This window comes from Lepus europaeus, chromosome 14 (assembly GCF_033115175.1).
Source record: "Lepus europaeus isolate LE1 chromosome 14, mLepTim1.pri, whole genome shotgun sequence".
NCBI lineage: Eukaryota > Metazoa > Chordata > Mammalia > Lagomorpha > Leporidae > Lepus > Lepus europaeus.
In genome coordinates, this window is record NC_084840.1 from 75,711,741 (window position 1) to 75,730,392 (window position 18,652).

The 18,652-nt window shown below is 35.4% G+C and overlaps 1 protein-coding gene across 2 annotated transcripts; it reads left to right on the forward strand.

Moving 5' to 3' along the window:
• The first annotated feature begins 1,554 nt into the window (after positions 1–1,554).
• LOC133773882 (prostaglandin-E(2) 9-reductase) lies at positions 1,555–18,649 on the forward strand. Of its 2 annotated transcripts, XM_062211430.1 has the most exons (9): positions 1,555–1,638; positions 3,756–3,923; positions 5,322–5,438; positions 6,596–6,673; positions 7,073–7,195; positions 11,260–11,369; positions 11,635–11,800; positions 16,855–16,937; positions 18,492–18,649. In XM_062211430.1, the coding sequence occupies exons 1-9, from the start codon at positions 1,555–1,557 to the stop codon at positions 18,532–18,534; spliced, it is 972 nt and encodes a 323-aa protein (XP_062067414.1). In that variant the 3' UTR covers positions 18,535–18,649. The 2 variants fall into 2 exon arrangements, with proteins under 2 accessions (XP_062067414.1, XP_062067415.1); XM_062211431.1 differs by lacking the exon at positions 6,596–6,673.
• Positions 18,650–18,652: the final 3 nt, after the last annotated feature.

Below are 18,652 nucleotides of genomic sequence, written 5' to 3' on the forward strand. Positions count from 1 at the left end.
CTTTTATTCTAGCTACAGAAAATTTTAGTCAAATGAAAATTTGAAGAAAGGCAGAATTCATTATTGAAGGTTGTAGAAAAAATATACTGAATTTTGCAGAGTAGTGTGAGTGCAGCAAAGGTCTTCTCACCTGTGTCCAAGCCATTCGAGCAGAGATGTAGCCACATCATGTACAAGTAGACAGGCTTGGAGACCAGGATCAGTTCAAGGTTTAAATCCAAAGAATAACTAAATATTCTCAGCTTAAGGGAGATGAGAGATAGTAACAGTCAATGTCAATTCAGGAGATATCAGAATTCGAGGCTGTATTTCGCTGGTGGAGATTAGCAGTTTAGTTATTATTGGAATGCAGCAAAGAGGACTGAGGGATGCCAAGTGATCCTGTAGCATAGGGAACGGGCAGTTTGTGACAGAGTTGGAGTGTTGACAATCTGTCAGGATATTCAGTTCTATTCAAATTGTCAGTGGCAGAGCCTTAATTTTAAATCAAAAATATTCTTTTTCAGAAAAGAAAAGCGACAAGCATTGGAGATTTGAAAGGCATAGATAAAGCACTTAAAAAATCATGCCTAGTCCCAGTTTTCAGAAATAATACCCTTAAAATGTGACATATTGTCTTCTTCTCAGTGCAATGTATATGACAACAGATTATAATATATGATTTACTCTTCACTTAACACATAAAACCCCTCAGTATAAGAATGACAAATTATGAATTAATACAACATTCATATATTCCCTTTTAAATCACTTCATAATGGCCTATTTTATCAACATATCTCAGATTAGATAATTATTACAAATCACACACTATGATATATCATTTTTAAAATCAATATTATGGAACAAGATCTTAAATTATATAAAATGTGCCTTTCATTTTGAACTTAATAATATTTTTCTAAAAGTTACATAATATGTGAAATGATACCATGACTCTAAGCCTCTGGGTTCATATTGCACAATGCTATTAAACATCATTAACCCTTCACTCTCCACCAGGATTGCACATTATTATTGCAAAACTAAACAGTGAAGCTACAGAAAACATTTTGCCAAAGAGAAAGTTAAAAATGCTAACTAACTTCCCTTCAACTAAACTTCTGAAGTATCATTGAGGGTCAATATTTGAGAAAGTGCTCAATAATAATTGATTCTGTGTGTGCATTTGTGTTGTCAAAGTGTAATCAAAGGCAGACTTCAGCATGAAAAAATAAAAAAATAAGAAAAACAAGACATAGATGTTCGCAGGGTTGTAACTTGGTCATCAATAATTATTCAATCAATTTCTTCTAATACTTAAAAATACCAAGTGGGAGGTTCTAAAGAGAAAATTTAATAAACCTGGTTTTTAAGTGATTAACCTAAAAATTCTGCTTCATTTAAAGTTAGTGAACAGGATACTCATCTCTAAATATGGAATACTGCTTTAATTTCACTCCTCCCATATGTTGCTTAAAATTAGACAGGAATGTGTCTGTAGACTTCCTGTTATTTATATACCCTGTGAAGCCAGAGGAATCAGAGTGTGCTTAGTCAGAGGGGTGAAAGGCAATGGATCCCAAATTTCAGCGTATGGTGTTAAGTGACGGTCATTTCATTCCTGTACTGGGATTTGGCACCTATGCACCTGAACAGGTAACTCGAGTTGCTTTGTCTTGAGGGGGCAAAAGAAAATAGATTTAGGAAGGGTGAAAAGGAGACCTGGATTTTGAAGGAACCCAGTTCCTATGTTACTCTAAACGTTTCACTTGGTTTTCCAATTCACTAGGCTGGAGCTGTTCCACACAGAAGAGTGAATTTAATCTCACTTTGTTCTTCATGACAATCAGATCCTGTGATCCTCTGCTAATGATTCTGAATACTGATTTTTCTTCCTATTTCAGTCTGTTTCTCACCTGAGTGGAAGAGACCACTGTTGGCACTCAAGAAGACTGCCTGTCAGCTTTCATGCAGTTGGACTGGTTTCTCCACGTTATGCTATAATCCAAGAAATATTTCCTCCTTCCAACAAGGGCTAACCCAGAGAATTTTTTCCCAAAAGTTAGAAGAGAGAAAATACAGAACATTTGAGGAGGCAATAAGCTATTATGAGATGGGGATAACCTTGAGACCCACACAGTCATTAATGGACGTGGGCTAAGTAAGTTTTCCCATGTACTAGGAAACTTGTCTCAAGGCAAGTACAACATCATGTTAGAAGAAAACTGGAAAATAATAGGGACAGGGCTAAATTATTGATCATAACAAATGTTAAAGGAAATTGTACAGATGGTCCTACAGAATGAAAGTGAGCATAGTGGAAGAAATTTTGCACACTGATGTTATCCTAGTTTTCTAAAAAAAAAATAATAATAAGCACAGACCAATGTAGAAAGAAAGGTGTGTTTTGAACTTGTAGTATGTGTAAAAAGTAAAGGAAGAAAGTTAGAAAAAATAGAGAGACTATTTACTTCAAACTTGAACTTCCACTTGATTCTTGTGTAAGACTTAAGGAAATCACTGATGAATATTTTGATGACATATTAAAGATTTGATTTTCTTTGCAGGGCAAAGTGGTATGAAGGAGGGGGAAGAAGTAGGGACACTAGTAATATTTCAGTCTTGGTGAATCTCTGAGTGCCATCACACCTAGGAATGATAATAGGAAAGGGAAATGGATTCACTATCTACTTTGTTGTAATTTCATTGAAAACTTCAGCTTCTCAATTTAAAAAAATAAATGAAAAAGGTTTTCTTAGACTTACCTCTTTGATTTCACAAATGCACTTTCAAATCTTTATCCAATTTGAGGAACCCAATAATTTTATATTGTACCACTCTACTTATATATTGCATAAAAGAAATGCTTTTGTTTTAGGGATGGTACTTTCCATGATAGTCCCTTACATGACACAGTTAATTTCTCATGTAAAATATCTGTAATTCATAATATATCTTTACTGTCATCATTTAGTTTTTTCTTTCTTTTCTATAATTTTTGTGTGTGAACACAATGGCCCTGTAGAAAAGAATTAACATAATGCCCTACTGTCAATTGAACTACTTATTTTCAAACATATCCCTGGTTGACATTGGAGAATCTACTTTTTTTGTTCTTTCCTGTTTCCTAGCATATGATGATGTAGCTAAATTGTTTGTGAGGACAAGTACAGTGTGTGTATCCTTGCTTTTATTTGAAACTGAATATGGTATAGGCCAGCAGAGGGGATCTATCTAATCATCCCTATAGAAAAAGTCTTAGGAATGAAAACTCGACATATTCAAGAGTTCTTTGCTGATAAGTTTCCATATATGCTCTTAAATTCAGTTCAAACAATTTGAATGTGTTCTGTTTACTTCACTGAGGAGGACTCATGGAAACTTATGGTATATTTCTTCCATATTTCATTCCATTCATTTTTACTCTGTTAACTTTCCTTTGCAAACTCACTGTATAATTAGCAACCATGATTTTCTTTTTGCAGTATACTGTGAATCTTTCTAGCAAAGCAATAAACTCGTCTTTGTGTCTGAGGACCTTTGCTGCCTTTGATCAAAGGGGTGGCTCAGTTGGAAGGGGTGCCTGAGGTGCCTAACTCTTGCTATTACTTCAGGAAAATCAGGCAAACTGGCAAGGACTCATCCCCTCAGAGTTCAAATGCAGAATTATCCCAAGACATGAGAAAAAATGGATTCTTAAAAACTCACTAATTATATCTTAGCTGCTTTCAATCACATGCATCTACAAATAATACTTTCAACTCCTTCTGCAGGTCCCTAAGAGCAAAGCTATGGAAGCCACCAAAATAGCTATTGATGCTGGGTTCCGCCACATTGATTCTGCTTATTTTTACAAAAACGAAAAAGAAGTAGGTCTGGCCATCCGAAGCAAGATTGCAGATGGCACTGTGAAGAGAGAAGATATATTCTACACTTCAAAGGTAGAGTGTAGATTATGTGTAGGAGAGATGGTTAATGAAATGTTGTGTAGGAGTGATAATTTCTTGATATGCTTCGTAGATGTTGAGTAATTATTCCTATTAGTAAAATTGTTATCACACATTCTCCTGTAACATTCAGTATCACAAAGAGACAAAGATGATGGCTTTCTAATTATTGCTATCTGCAAATTTATATATTTTAAATGAAGTTCCTATGATTTCCTTAGTATCAACTCCAAACAGTGTGATGATTCAGCATGGCTTGTGGAATCAGAGAGAGCTATGAGCTAAATATGATATTCATGATTTCCTGTGTGACTTTTTAAAGTTTTTATAACTGTAAATATGAATTGACACTTTTTAAAAAGAGTTATTTATTTGTTTGAATAAAGAGACAGAGGAGAGACAAAGAGAGATAGAGCCCTACCATCTGCTGGATGCCCCTGTGGCTAAAACAGCCAGGTCTGGGCCAGGATGAAGTCAGGATTTGGGAACTCCAATCTGATCTCCTACATGGGTGGCAGGGACCAATGTCCTGGGCTGTTTCTACAGCCTTCCAAAGTACATTAGCAGAAAGGAAGTTGCTAAGTGGAGCAGCCAAGTCTCAAACCAGCACTCCAATATGAGATGCTGGCATTGAAAGTAGTAGCTTAATCCATTGCACACAATATTCAAATATCCAAAATATATTTTCTGGGGGCTGGCGTTGTGGCGCACTAGGATAATCCTCCGCCTGCGGCACCGGCATCCCATATGGGTGCCAATTCTAGTCCCGGCTGCTCCTCTTCCAATCCAGCTCTCTGCTATGGCCTGGGATAGCAGAAGATCACCCAAGTCCTTGGACCCCTGCACCCACGTGGGAGACCAGGAAGAGGTACCTGGCTCCTGGCTTTGGATTAGTGCAGCTCTGGCCGTTGCGGCCAGTTGGGAGGTGAACCAACGGAAGGAAGATCTTTCTCTCTGTCTTTCTCTCACATTGTCTGTAACTGTCAAATAAATAAATAAAAATCTTAAATATATATATATTTTTATGCTCATTATGTGATTAAAATAGATACTAATTCTTACCATTGAGTTTAATGGTTAGAAGAACCAGACTATTAAATTTGTTTGTAAACTCAAGCATAACTGAAATGCTGATCATTAGCATTACATGATAAAATTTTTGTCTCTGGTGTAATTACCTTCCATGCATTGGTGGATTAATGAGTAATAGCTAAACAAGTGAGAGAGGTGATATAGTTAGGTCAGGTCACAGGAAATTCAAAATGGAATGTATTTTCCTTGAGTATTCATCAGCTTTTAACCAAAGGAAAATATCTCAGTATTATGTGAAGCAAACCAAGAAATTTAACTAACATATTAATTCACTACAATTTTAATTGATTAACATTGCAGCTTTGGTGCACTTTTCATAGACCAGAGCTGGTCAGACCAAGCTTGGAAGACTCATTGAAAAAACTTCAGTTGGACTATGTTGATCTCTACATTATTCATTTCCCAACAGCTCTGAAGGTAAGCAACCAGCATCATCAAATGTATTTTACTTTGACTTTTAGCACAGCCAACATTTTCATGGATGATTAATTGTCACTGATATAAACTTGTTTATTTTTAAGTATTTCTTTTATTTATTTGAAAGGCAGAGGGACAGAAAGAGAAAGACAGATCTTCCATCTGGTTCACTCCTCAAATGGCCATTGAAGGTCAGGACAGGGACAGGCTAAAGGTGTGAGCCAGGAAGTCCATGACAGTCTCCCATGTAAGTGGCAGAGGTCCAAGTATTTAGACCATTTTCTGCTGCCTTCTCAGGCATATTAGCAGGGAGCTGGCTAGGAAATTCAGCAACTGGGACCCGAGGCTCAAACTGGTGCTCCAATATGGGATGGTGATATCGCTGGCAGTACCTTAATCTGCTGTGCCACAAGGCTGGCCTTTGATATAAATTTTAGAAACAGTTTCTAAGTTATAGAAACTGCTCAAAGTAAGTAAAGCAATATAGTTTATTTTATTATGTAAAAGGGAGGCCAGGCCATGAGTAACATACACATTTGAGGTAATGTTAGGAACTGCCTGTATTTATAGCAATCACTTTCTTCTGTATTAATCTAATTTTTGTTGGTTTTGTCTGAGCCTTTTCATTGGTGGCATAAATGACCATGGGACAATTATTTTCTCATGGTCATTAATTTTGATAGCTTCTCTGTATCCTTTAGAATTAAAATTATTGTGATTAAAAAAAGACCTTGAATGACCATCTGTGATTCAAGTATCTGCCCTTGGAACAAAATGTTTTTGGGGAGATGAGCAACATCCACTATTGGTGAAGATCAAGGCCAGGTAACTGGTAACTTTCCCAGTAATGAGAGATATCTCTCCAGAGGAAAGAACAGAGAAACACGAAGTAACATAAATCTACAGGGCACTATTACAATCTAGAAAGTAATATTTATTAACATATATAGTAAATATAAAAGAAAAGAGGACATCTGTAGTCTAATGGCATTCTTTACAGAATTATACGCAGTGCATTTTGCAATTATGGGAGGTTGCTCCACTTATTTCATGAAAGTTTATTGCTGTATCCATAAGTATACCTCAGTGTTTTGCCATGGGTAGAGATCTGAATTTGATGAAATCGTAAAAAAAAAAAAAAACTGTTTCTATTCCAGCCTGGGACAGAGATTTTTCCAACAGATGAACATGGAAAGACAGTATTTGACACAGTGGATATCTGTGCCACCTGGGAGGTGAGTACTCCCAGGAGAGAGTAAAGAAGTCAGAAGTGGGAGCATCAGATCACATTTCAATTTGTGGGAATGAGATATGCAACTTTGGTTCTTGAAATTTATGTCACCGATAAGTGTTGCACTGTAGTGAAGAGGAAGGCGATACTAGGATATAACAGAGAGAACTGGGGGCAATGATATCAGGCATATTTTGCCCCCCCCATATTCAATAATGACTTTTTTCTAAGGAGGATGCAGGAATTATTTTTCTTGCTGCTGATTTTCTCTAGCTTTTCTCTTTTGGTCAGTCAGTGCCCACTAGCCTCACTGTAATTTCTTGACAGTGTTCCTTTTAACTGTGTTATGCATTTATATTGGCAACCAATTGTGGAAATATTTCTTCACAATCTTTCCTCTCAGGCCATGGAGAAATGCAAAGAAGCAGGATTGGCCAAGTCCATCGGGGTGTCTAACTTCAACCGCAGGCAGTTGGAGATGATTCTGAACAAGCCAGGGCTCAAGTACAAGCCTGTCTGCAACCAGGTGAGGACTCTGAGCCTTTTCTCCTTTTGTTATTATCCTCTTCTCATACTACTGCCACGTGTCTAGTTGTCCTCCACTCCTGTCAAACTTACTTGGTGTAACAGAAGATTCTATTAGCCAAACTTCTGTATGGAAGGGTATGGATGGGTCTCCATTGTCTCCACATTTTTAAAAGGGTGACTAGAAAAAGAAAATGTGATATATATACTCAACAGAAACCTACTTATAAAAAGAATGAAATCCTGTCTTTTGCCATAAAATGAATGCTTATTGAAATACATCCTCCAAAAAAACAGCAAATATCATATGTTTTCTCTGATATGTAGTATTTAATATAGAATACAAAAAACACCAAAGTATAAGAATGAAACTGATATGTTTTGATTGTTGTTTGTAGCCCTTGTCTGTAACCCTGTGGAACAGTGATCTTTCTACTTTTTACTTGTTTCAACAGTGTTCACATTGTGGTTAGTGTTATAATAAGCCTGTCATTATAAAGTAAATTAAAAGCATGTTATTGTGAATATTAAAGGGAAAAAAGAGAGAGAGAGAAAAAAGGAAGGAAGGAAGGAAGGAAGGAAGGAAGGAAGGAAGGAAGGAAGAAAGGAAGGAAGGAAGAAAGGAAGGAAGGAAGAAAAAAAGAAAGGAGGAGGGATTCAAGAAGGAAGGTGGTGAGGGATATAAATGTGGTTATCTTCTTATAATTTTCTTAAGGGAAAGGGTTTTTTGGTGGGGAAACCAGACAGACCGGGGGGAAGAGACAAAGAAGGAAAAGAGAAAGAGAGCGTGAGAGAGAGAGCAAGAGAATGATCAAGAGATAGAGAGAGCACAAACGAGAGTATTTTCTTATAATTGTATCTACAAAATACATGAAATCTGTTCTTTATATTACTTAATATTAAAAAGAAGATATGAAGTTTCCAAAATCAACATACACAAATCATGAATATGTAATACTGTTTGTATTAATTAAAATCTCAAATAATCATCATTTCTCTGTGAAAACTATGGGATTAGTTTGATTGTAAATATTACTTCATATAATACCATAGACTTGAAAACATATTTCATTTAGCAACTTAGAAATAAAATGTGTTTTTTTCAGATAAGTTATTACTATGAAATTTTAAAAGCAAGTAATGCAGAAAAAATTAATCAGGTAAAAAAGGATGTGTATGTAAGAATTAAACTGGAAATTATGCACAGTATTAAAATAAGCAATTATATAACATGAAGAAATTATAATGTGTGTGATACCATTGAAATATGTAAATCTATATTAAGACATTTTTGAAGTTGTTGACAAGATGACCTTTTCAAGTCATAGGAAATTTGAATTGAACCATAATTTATATTGTATTTCTATGTGTAAAAATATTTGCTTAACAATATTAGGAAGAATTTACTCTAGAAACTTGAACAATTTTCCATGTGATAAACATTTGTTTAAGTGCAATTCAAAAATATATATTTAATTAAGTATAATTTAGTTTATTTTTCAAATAAAATAAATTTATATATGCATAAAGAAACAGAAAATCTGAGGAGATCTTAGTGCTGAAATATAGGTAAGAATCTGATCAAGAAAAGCATCAATCATTAATGAAATCACAGGTGGAAGAGAAATTTTCCCCGATCCATGAAGTGTCCAAAGGATGATCACCTGATACAGGAATTGTGATATGGTGACGTGGAAAGAACTGTGAATAAGAAAGGCCATGAAAACATGGAGTGATGAATAAACACAGAGTGAAATACGCAAGGATAGGTGGTTTGGGTTCGTGTGGTGTTCAGATACCTGAATTTTCTCTCTTGGTATCTGATTTCAGGAATCTTGAACAGAAACATGAATCCAGAAAATATTAATTGGAGACTATATGTGGAAGATAAAAGAAATTACCTATTTATGATGATACTAGTAACTGACAGAAACAACACTCGGGGATTTTTTTGGCAAAACTAGAGCCCATCTTGTTCCAAAGCTCACTTCAGTCTGCACCTCCTCCTTGCTTTTTGCCATTGAATCAGCTGTGTAAGAACAAGCATTCTGTACTTGGTTTTGTGTTTAACATAGCGTCTGGCAACTTGGCGTCACCAAGTACAGACCATGAATTTGGTATATAATTATGCAGCATCCTGATTTTCAAATAAAATATCACAAATTAACATTTTCAATATTAACATCATTCCAATTTTTATTTTAACTACTTTCAAACATTTAGAAAATTTAATATAATAACATAGCTCTTTCATATTTTTTCACTTATAGTCAAACTTGTTGACATTTTTCATCTGTCCAAAGTAAGCAGACATATATGAGTATGTTTGCATACATATATGCAAGATTTTGCTCAGTCTCCTAATAGTTTGTGGTAGTAAACATTGCTATTTATTCCCACATAGTTATAGTTTCACTATTGTGTGTAAAGAAGTTACTTCCTCCTATCATTTAACATCCAGTGCATATTATAAATTTGCATTGTTGTCCCTGATTTTATTCTACTTAAAGTGTCAGTGTAGTAGTTCACATGATTTTCGTCATTTTTCTCATGCTCTTTCACCACAAATAGTCAGCAATTTTGTTTTCCTAAAATATCTAGGTTAACTTTGTCAAATTTTCTGAAACTCTCAGATTGCTGTCTTGTAATAACAGGTTAATTTTTTTCTCTACTCCAAGTTCATGTAAATCAGAGGTTAGATTTGAATGTCTTTATTTATTTATTTGAAAGGCCGAGTTACAGATAGAGAGAAGGAGAAGCAGAGAGGTCTTCCATCTGCTGGTTCACTCCCTAAATGGCTGCAACGGCTGGAGCTGAGCCAGTTTGAAATGAGGAACCAGGAGTTTCTTCCAGGTCTCCCATGTGCAGAGTCCCAAGAACTTGGGCCATCTTCTACTGCTTTCCCAGGCCATTAGCAGGGAGCTGGATTGGAAGTGGAACAGCTGGTACTCAAACCAGAACCCATATGAGATACTGGAACTGCAGGCAGTGGCTTTGACTGCAATACCACAGTGCAAGCTCCTGAATGTCTTATTACATTAAGTTTAAACATCTTTTTTGTGAAGACAATGTCCTTAGAATGCTGTGTTCCTCAAATTGTACTCTAGTACAAGGTACAGATCTCAACATTTTCTAACAACTGGTGATGTAACTTGTTCACTTGGTTAAGCTAGTTGGAGCCAGATCTCTTCTCTGCATATATACTTCACCCATTGTAATTACTGTGGTCTGTTAGTCAATAATATTCAACAGAGAAAGTAATATTCTATAACAAATTTTTATATAACAGGTGATTTTTCATGTGTGATTTTCATGTTAGTTATTTCATTGGGATTTGTAAATAATTATTTGCATTTTAACTATTGCTTTTACTTTTCTTACTTGGCATTGTACTGTAACAATTTCTGTACTATATGTCCATATCAACTATAATTATCTCTGTAAGACAAGGTAAACTTTAAAAACTTCCTTTTATTATAAAAAAGTTACCATAATAATCACTATCAACAGAAGTTAATAGCTTGTTTGTTTCCATCTCTCTCTATCTCCTTCTGTCTCCCTTTCTCTATCTCCTATTCCGTATATAATTTCTACATATTTTTATGTATTCTAAATGTTAAAATTGGTTTTACTTTTTATACCTTTTGTTGCTGCAGCCCATCCAAAAGCTACCTGTGAGATTCATATTGAGCTGAAATTTTTCTTCTTTCAGAGCTGCTCTAGTGAGTTTTTGTAAAATTTTTGCTCTCAGGCACAGTTCAGTGTCTACGGTTCAAAGGAATGGTTGCTTTATTTTTCCCACATCTGATGTTTATCATGTCTCTGCTCAAGGAAAATGTGACTTAGCAGCCAAGATGTGTTCCACAGGGTTGTCTCAGAAATGTCATATTTATAACTTTCCAGGGGACAATATTTTATTCATTGTTTTCAAAATATAATTATTGATGTTAACACTTTCAGTTTACATTCCATTTTTTAATTCAGCTACTTTTTTGCAACATTACCCTTCATATCAAAATTAGCACTTCAGTTAATCCTCTGTTTTCCTATTTTGGCCATGTACAGGTGGAATGTCATCCCTATCTCAACCAGGGCAAACTGCTGGAATTCTGCAAGTCCAAAGGCATTGTTCTGGTTGCCTACAGTGCTCTGGGATCACATAGAGAGCCAGAATGGTAAAATAACAACAAAAAACACACATAAAATACCTTGTTGATGAAATGTTTTTGGTCATACAATACTTAGTTTTATGGTGTTAACTGGCTCAGGAAGAGTGAAGTATTTGCATTTCTAGCAAGATCTGATGGTACTGGTTTTCCTGGTCCAGGGACCTCCTTCAAGAATCACTGGTTTAAAGTGGGTCCTTTATTCTGTTTTGGAAGCCTCATAACAAACTGAATGCTCAGTTATAGGAGTTTGTTTTTCTACCTCTTCTTCCAGGGTGGACCAGAGCGCCCCAGTTCTCCTGGAAGATCCACTCATTGGTGCCTTGGCAAAAAAGCACCAGCAAACTCCAGCCCTTATTGCCCTTCGTTACCAGCTACAGCGTGGGGTTGTGGTCCTGGCCAAGAGTTTCACTGAGAAGCGAATCAAAGAGAACATTCAGGTGATGAGGGCCTGTGGGACTGGAGGCATCAAGAATCCCACAGAGTATCCTTCACACATGTGCTTCTTTGTAAGATGTCAAAATCTTTAGGCTAAGTCTGTTTCTCTGTTTTTGGGCATACACTCAAGATTTCTGTATATTTCTGAGACATAATTGCTAGGGAGAATTACGACTGAACAGAAAATAGAAAATCAAGTTTCAGGACTGAATTGGCAATATACTCTCTGCCTTGGGCAAGTGACATATTTTCTTATTCTCTGAAATGAGGTTGTTAGATTAGGTAATTTTTAGTTTACCAATTATTGATTTTATGTTTCATTTCTTTTAAAATCGGTATAGCTTCAAATTCATATTTTTGGCTTCAATTTCCCTGTCTTGTGAATCACCTATTCAGGTCTTTGTCCATTAGATTGATGGTGCTTGGATTTTCAATTATGAGACCATTATTATATTATTAACTGTCATAATTGGAAAGCAAAATGTCTTCCACGTAGAAGTCTAATATAAAAAGCATTTTTAAATCTTATCACTAAAAAGTTTTTTGGAAATTAGCTTGGGCTCAACCTAAACTCACTGAAGTTGTATTCTATGATGGGCTGTCTGGTATAATTGCAATCAACTCTCTCATATGCTTCATATGATTTAGAATGAGGCAACTCTCTTCTAGGATATTGATTAGCCCATTTGTGGGGCACCTCAGCCCTTCTCCATGTAGTTTTTCATCCTACAGAAAATATTCCAGGTTTTTCTCACATGATATAATCCAAAAGCAAAGAGTGGATAAATACAAAGCTTTCTTAGAACTGATAAAACATTGCTTTGGGGGAATGCTACCAACCAATGAAATTAACAGGTCAGGCCATATTAAAGTGGTGGTGTTACAGATATCATCCTTAATGGAAGAAGCTGCAAATCTACTTAACAAGGGCATGGAAACTAGCAGAGTGAGGTATTAGAGGATGTACTCTCACAAATTGCACCAATGTTTTCATTTATTCCATAGCATGTCTTCATGATCAAAAGTTCCTACACTTCATGTAGTTAAATGTCCATGCTTTTGTTTCTAGTGGATGTGTGCCATATCCTTTTCTCTACTGAGAACTTGACAATATCCTATTACATTATCATATGAAAATTATATTGCCTTTCCTTCTCAACTTAGTTTTTAATTCAACTGAAATTTCTTTTAATCCAATGTAAAACAATTTCATATACACCTATATACACATATATTTAAAAAAGAATATTAGGGGCAAGTATTTATTGCAATTGTGACACTGCTCAGGATTCCACCAGACCATATAGGAGTGCCTCATTCTCCTTCTGATCCAGCTTCACATTAATGTACATCCTGGAAGGCTCCAAGTGGTAACCCAAGTACCTGGATCACTACCACCCTTTTAAGAAACCCACATTGAATTCTAGGCTCCTTACTTCTGCGTAGCCCAGCCCTGGTTATTGAAGTAGCAGATGGGAGATTCTCTCTCTCTCTCTCTCTCTCTCTCTCTCTCTCTCTCTCTCTCTCTCCTCTTTCTCCCCCTCTAGTAAATAAATTAAATTAGTATCAAAGTTTTTCAAAAGAATAAATATGCTTCTGATTTCACTCCTCTTTTTAAAAAAAGTTTATGGTGGAGGAGAGGAAGAAACAGATCATCCACCCCCTGATTCATGCCCCAATGCCTGCAGTGAGCAGCCTGAACCAGGCTGAAAGGCAAAATCCTGAAAACCCAACATCGTCTCCCACATGGGTGCCAGGGACTGAGCCATCTTCTGCTTCTTTCCTTGGTGCATTAGCAGGAAGCTGGACTGGAGAAAGAGCAGCCAGGACTCCAACTCACGCTCTGATACAGATATCAGAATTCCAGACGGCAGCTTAACTCACTGTGACACAAGCCAACTGCTTCACTCATCTTTGCAACACATTTATTTACCTAGCTCAAGTGTCTTCATTATGTTGGAAAGTAAGATCTTGCTTTCCAGAATGTTAAAGCATCGATGAACTTATATTTTTAAAAAATCCTGGCTATCGTACTTATTTGTCTATTTTGTGAAATTTTAATAACTTTTTAACTTCTTCATAGAGTAAGTCTTTACCAAGTTGCTTGATATTGAACTGAACTATCAGATTTCAGAGATGTGGGTTTTTTTTTTAGTATTTTTCTTTTATTAAATTCTCAGCTTTACTTTACACTTGAAAAGCAGAGAAAAAAGGAGAGAGTTGGAGAAAGAGAGAGGGAAGGAGGGGGAGAGCGAGAGCAAGAGCGAGATTCTTCTAACCATTGATTACCTTCACTAGCACTAGAATGAGCCCAAGACAGGAGCCTAGAACTCTTCATCTCCTATGTGACTGACAGAGACACAATTAAGCCATCACCTATTACCTTACAAGTTATAAATTAGCAGGAAGTTGGAATGTGAATTAAAGATGAAACAGGAACTGAGTCATTCTGATAGGAAGTGTGTTTGTCCTAAGAACCTTCTCACTGCTGCATCAAATGCCTATCCTGAGAATTGAATTTTTCACAATGCTGAGGTTTATGTATATAAAATTCCAATTATTTAGGTGGTTTCTTTAATATATTTCATAACTTTCTCTATTAAGGTATTTTCATATATTTTGCCAGGTTTAACTATAAAGAATATAACTCTGATAGACTTTAATTGCTTTTTCCTTTCTGTTTTGAGCATTTTCAAATGTATAGGAAAGTTCAAAGAATTATAGAATGAAAACCTATTACCTGAATTCATCAATTATTGAGTTGGAGACTTCTAAATTCTTTCTCTGTATCATGATTTTGGGATATTGCTATTAATTCATATGGGTAGTCCATACATTAGCAAACTGTAATCATCACTTTGATGTTTAATGTTCCTCTAATACAGACAGTGAGATCCATTTTAAGCAAGTTCCTGTGTCCTTTGAATACAACATTATAAATGGAAAATTCTTGTCTTAAATTAAGTTGAAAGGATTTTTTTCTTATTCTAATTTTTTGTTGATGGGATATAAAAACCCAACTGTATCAAATGACTATTAAATTATTTCATATATTTCAAAGTTTGCCTTTAGATTCTTCTCAATCTTAGTACATGGCTACCTCATCTTTAAATAATGTCAGCTTTGTGGGTTCTCAGATAATTTTGAGATTTCTTTTTATCTGGAGAGCAGTACAATTTGAATCAATTATATCTAGTAATGCATTTCTTGCATTTTCAAAGCAAAAATTGTTTGGTAGTAATACAATGAGTTCCCATATGCCTCCGTTAACATCTCATTTTGTTATATTTGTCACAATTAATGAACCACATCCAGCTTTCTCTATTTTTTATTCCATGCTCCTTTTATCCCTCCTGTTTCTCTCAGTGTCAAGCAATTAACAGTCTGTGCTCAGATTTTTTTTTTTTTTTGGACAGACAGAGTTAGTGAGAGAGAGAGAGAGAGAGAGAGAGAAAGGTCTTCCTTCCGTTGGTTCACCCCTGAAATGACCACTATGGCTGGTGCACAGCACCGATCCAAAGCCACCATGGCGGGCACGCTGCAGCCAGCGAGCTGCGCTGATCTGAAGCCAGGAGCCAGGTGCTTCCTTCTCATCTCCCATGCAGGTGCAGGGCCCAAGCACTTGGGCCATCCTCCACTGCACTCCCGGGCCACAGCAGAGAGCTGGCCTGGAAGAGGGGCAACCAGGACAGAATCCGGCACCCCAACCGGGACTAGAACCCGGGGTGCCAGCGATGCAGGTGGAGGATTAGCCTCATGAGCCGTGGCATCCGCCTGTGTTCAGAATTTTTAAAGAAAATTTAGCTTCCACATGTATAGGAGAACCTATACATGTGCAATTATTTAGCTATGTCTAACATATTTCATTCAACATGAAGTCCATCCATTTTTTTTGCAAATGATAATCCTTTTTCTTAAAGCTGAGTAATATTCCATTGAATATATTTACCACATTTTGTTTATCCTTTCATGTGATGATGAGCACCTTGATTAACTCCACGGCTTGGCTATTGGCTAATGTGAACAGTGCTGCTATAAATATGGTGGAGAGGTATATCTTTAATACAATTAGTATATGTATTTTGAATATACACTCAGTGATGGGATTGCTGGATCATATGGCAGCTACATTTCTAATTTTTAAAGAAATCATACAATTCTCCATGGTGTTGCACCAATTTACATTCCCCTCAACAGTGTATAAGTGTTCCCCTTTCTCCACAACCTTATCAGCACCTGTTACTCTCTTTGATAATATCCATTCTGACGGGATGAGGTGATCTTCTCATTGTGGTTTTGATTTTCATTTCCCTGATGGCTAGTGCTTTTGAGCACTTTTCACATATTTATTGGTTATTTTTTATTTCTTCTTTGGAGAAGTGTCTATTCAGGTACTTTGCCCATTTCTTAACTAGATTGGTTGGGTTTTTTGTTGTTGTTGAGTTTTTACATTGCTTATATTCAAATATTAATCCTTTGTCAGGTAAGTTACTGTGAATATTTTCTCCTGCCAGATGTCTCTTTAATCTATTGATTTTGCCCTTTGCTGTGCAGAAGCTTCTGAGTTTGATATAATCCCTTTGTTTGGTTTTGTTTGTGTTGCCTGCACTTTTGGGGTCTTACCCAAGGAAATATCATTTACACTAATGTCTTGAAGTATTTATCCTGAGTTTTCTTTTAACAATTGTGTAGCTTTAAGTCTTATATTTAGGTACTTGATCCATCTTGCGTTGGTTTGGGGGTACACTGAGTGGTATATATCTAATTCCTCCACATGTGTATGTCCAGTTTTTCCAGCACCATTATTGTAAAGGCTATATTTTCTTCAGTATATGATTTTGGCACCTTTGTCAAAATAGTTGGCTATATATGTGGATTTATTTTTCATCCAATATTTACTGATGACTTGAAAATTTTGTTCAACGTCTCAAATTGTTTGGAAACTCTTCAGATATTTTAACTATTTTCTTTGAAGTATTCGATCTAACTTACTGAGATTTTCCATACCAACAAATGAAACGATGAAAATAACAAAATTTTTCTACTTCTCTAATAGGTATTTGAATTCCAGTTGCCTTCAGAGGACATGAAAGTCATAGATGGTCTGAACAGAAATTTTCGATATGTTACTGCTGATTTGTAAGTGACTTCGGTAAATTTATTTTCTGAGGTTGAATGTATAAAAGGATACTAGTCTCTATTCACCATGCACTGTGGTGACAATCAATGTGGATGATTAAATCTTTGCAAAACTGAAATAGTTTACTTCATTTGTCTCAAACCTCCTCAATTCTTATAAGATTGAGGATGGCTCCATCAGCTCTGTGGTCCTAAACAGAAATTAATTGTTCATTAGATCCCTTCAACTTAATTTCTATAAGAGTTTAAAATCTCTCTCTTCCTTTTTATTGCATTTTTCTTAAAGAACCAGCAACTGCATTTACCTTGAAAAAGGCTGGCCCAATACTTCAATAGAAACACTTTGCTATGATTTTCTAAAATATCGTGATCTCAATGCAGATGATGAAGACTTAAAGGTAGATTTAAAATCAAGGAATGGGAATATAGGCTTAAAAATGGTCATGGAAGAGAATTTACACAAAGAAAAGATCTTTATTCTTCTTTTGAGCTGTAAGATTTTAGAATCTAATAAAAAAAATACTGTATATGAGGGTAGCAAGGAATATACACACCTGTGGGGCTTTTAATTTGTAATATTAATAAATGTAATAATGAAAGAGATCAGGATAAAGAAAGAACTTAGCATAATGCAAAATTATATGTACTCAAAATTAGTAGCTATGTTATGATTTTTAATGATTTTATTAGTATAAGGGAAAATGAATGTGGCAGGGCTAAAATCCAAAGAGAAAGTGACAAAAAATGAGTAATCCTTACTATCCCTTAAATATTTTAATAAGTATTCATTTTTAGCACATTGTGTTTCTGTAGTTGTTAAATAGAGATATGTAAATTATGCAGGAAGCTCTATAGACATGGAACTCTATCTTATCAATGACATTCTTCCCATTTCTTAATCTAATATACTATAATGTATCTGATGGGCAATGAGCAAAGAATTAGTAAAAGGGATGTTAAATTGCTAACAATAATCAATATCCCTGAAATATTTTTTTAGTATTGAATAACATGTGGATGTGAATTTGTTCAAAAATAGGCAAAGTAAATTTCAATTTTCATTGAAAATTTGTTTTTTCCTGATACTTTATTTTTTCAAATTATTGCAATGTTAGTAAAAGACAACAGACTCAATATGCTTATATACAATTATAAGAATATTATTATATTCCCTTCTTCCCTCCCAACCTCCCTCTCTTTTCCTCTCCCTTTCCTTATTCTTTTTGCTTTTGTTCTTCCTTGAGAATTTTATGTAAGATAGCAGTGGGTATCACTTTGCATTATTGAAAGATGCAGCTATGGGTGAGAAATATTATTGAATTTTTTATTCTACATGTTTTATATGCTAAATTTCTGGCAAAGGGCTATGATTTGAAAAAAGTTACATGTGATTAAATTTATGTATTATAAAGAAATGCTCATGAATATAAACAGATTTTACAATTTTACAGAAAACAAAACTACTAACTTTGATGGTAGTTTCACATAAATCACTTATTTATTATTCTAGAAATGTATTTATTGAGTTTAGACTGTATATTCTTCTCATTTCAGTGCTATTGGACATCCAAACTACCCATTTTCTGATGAATATTAACATGGAAGCCTTTGTCAGACTTCTACCAGAAGACCCTTTCTTGTGAATCATGATGCAGGAGACACCTCAGATGCTGGTGAATGGGCACCTCTCTTCTGATTAATCCATGCTGATTAGC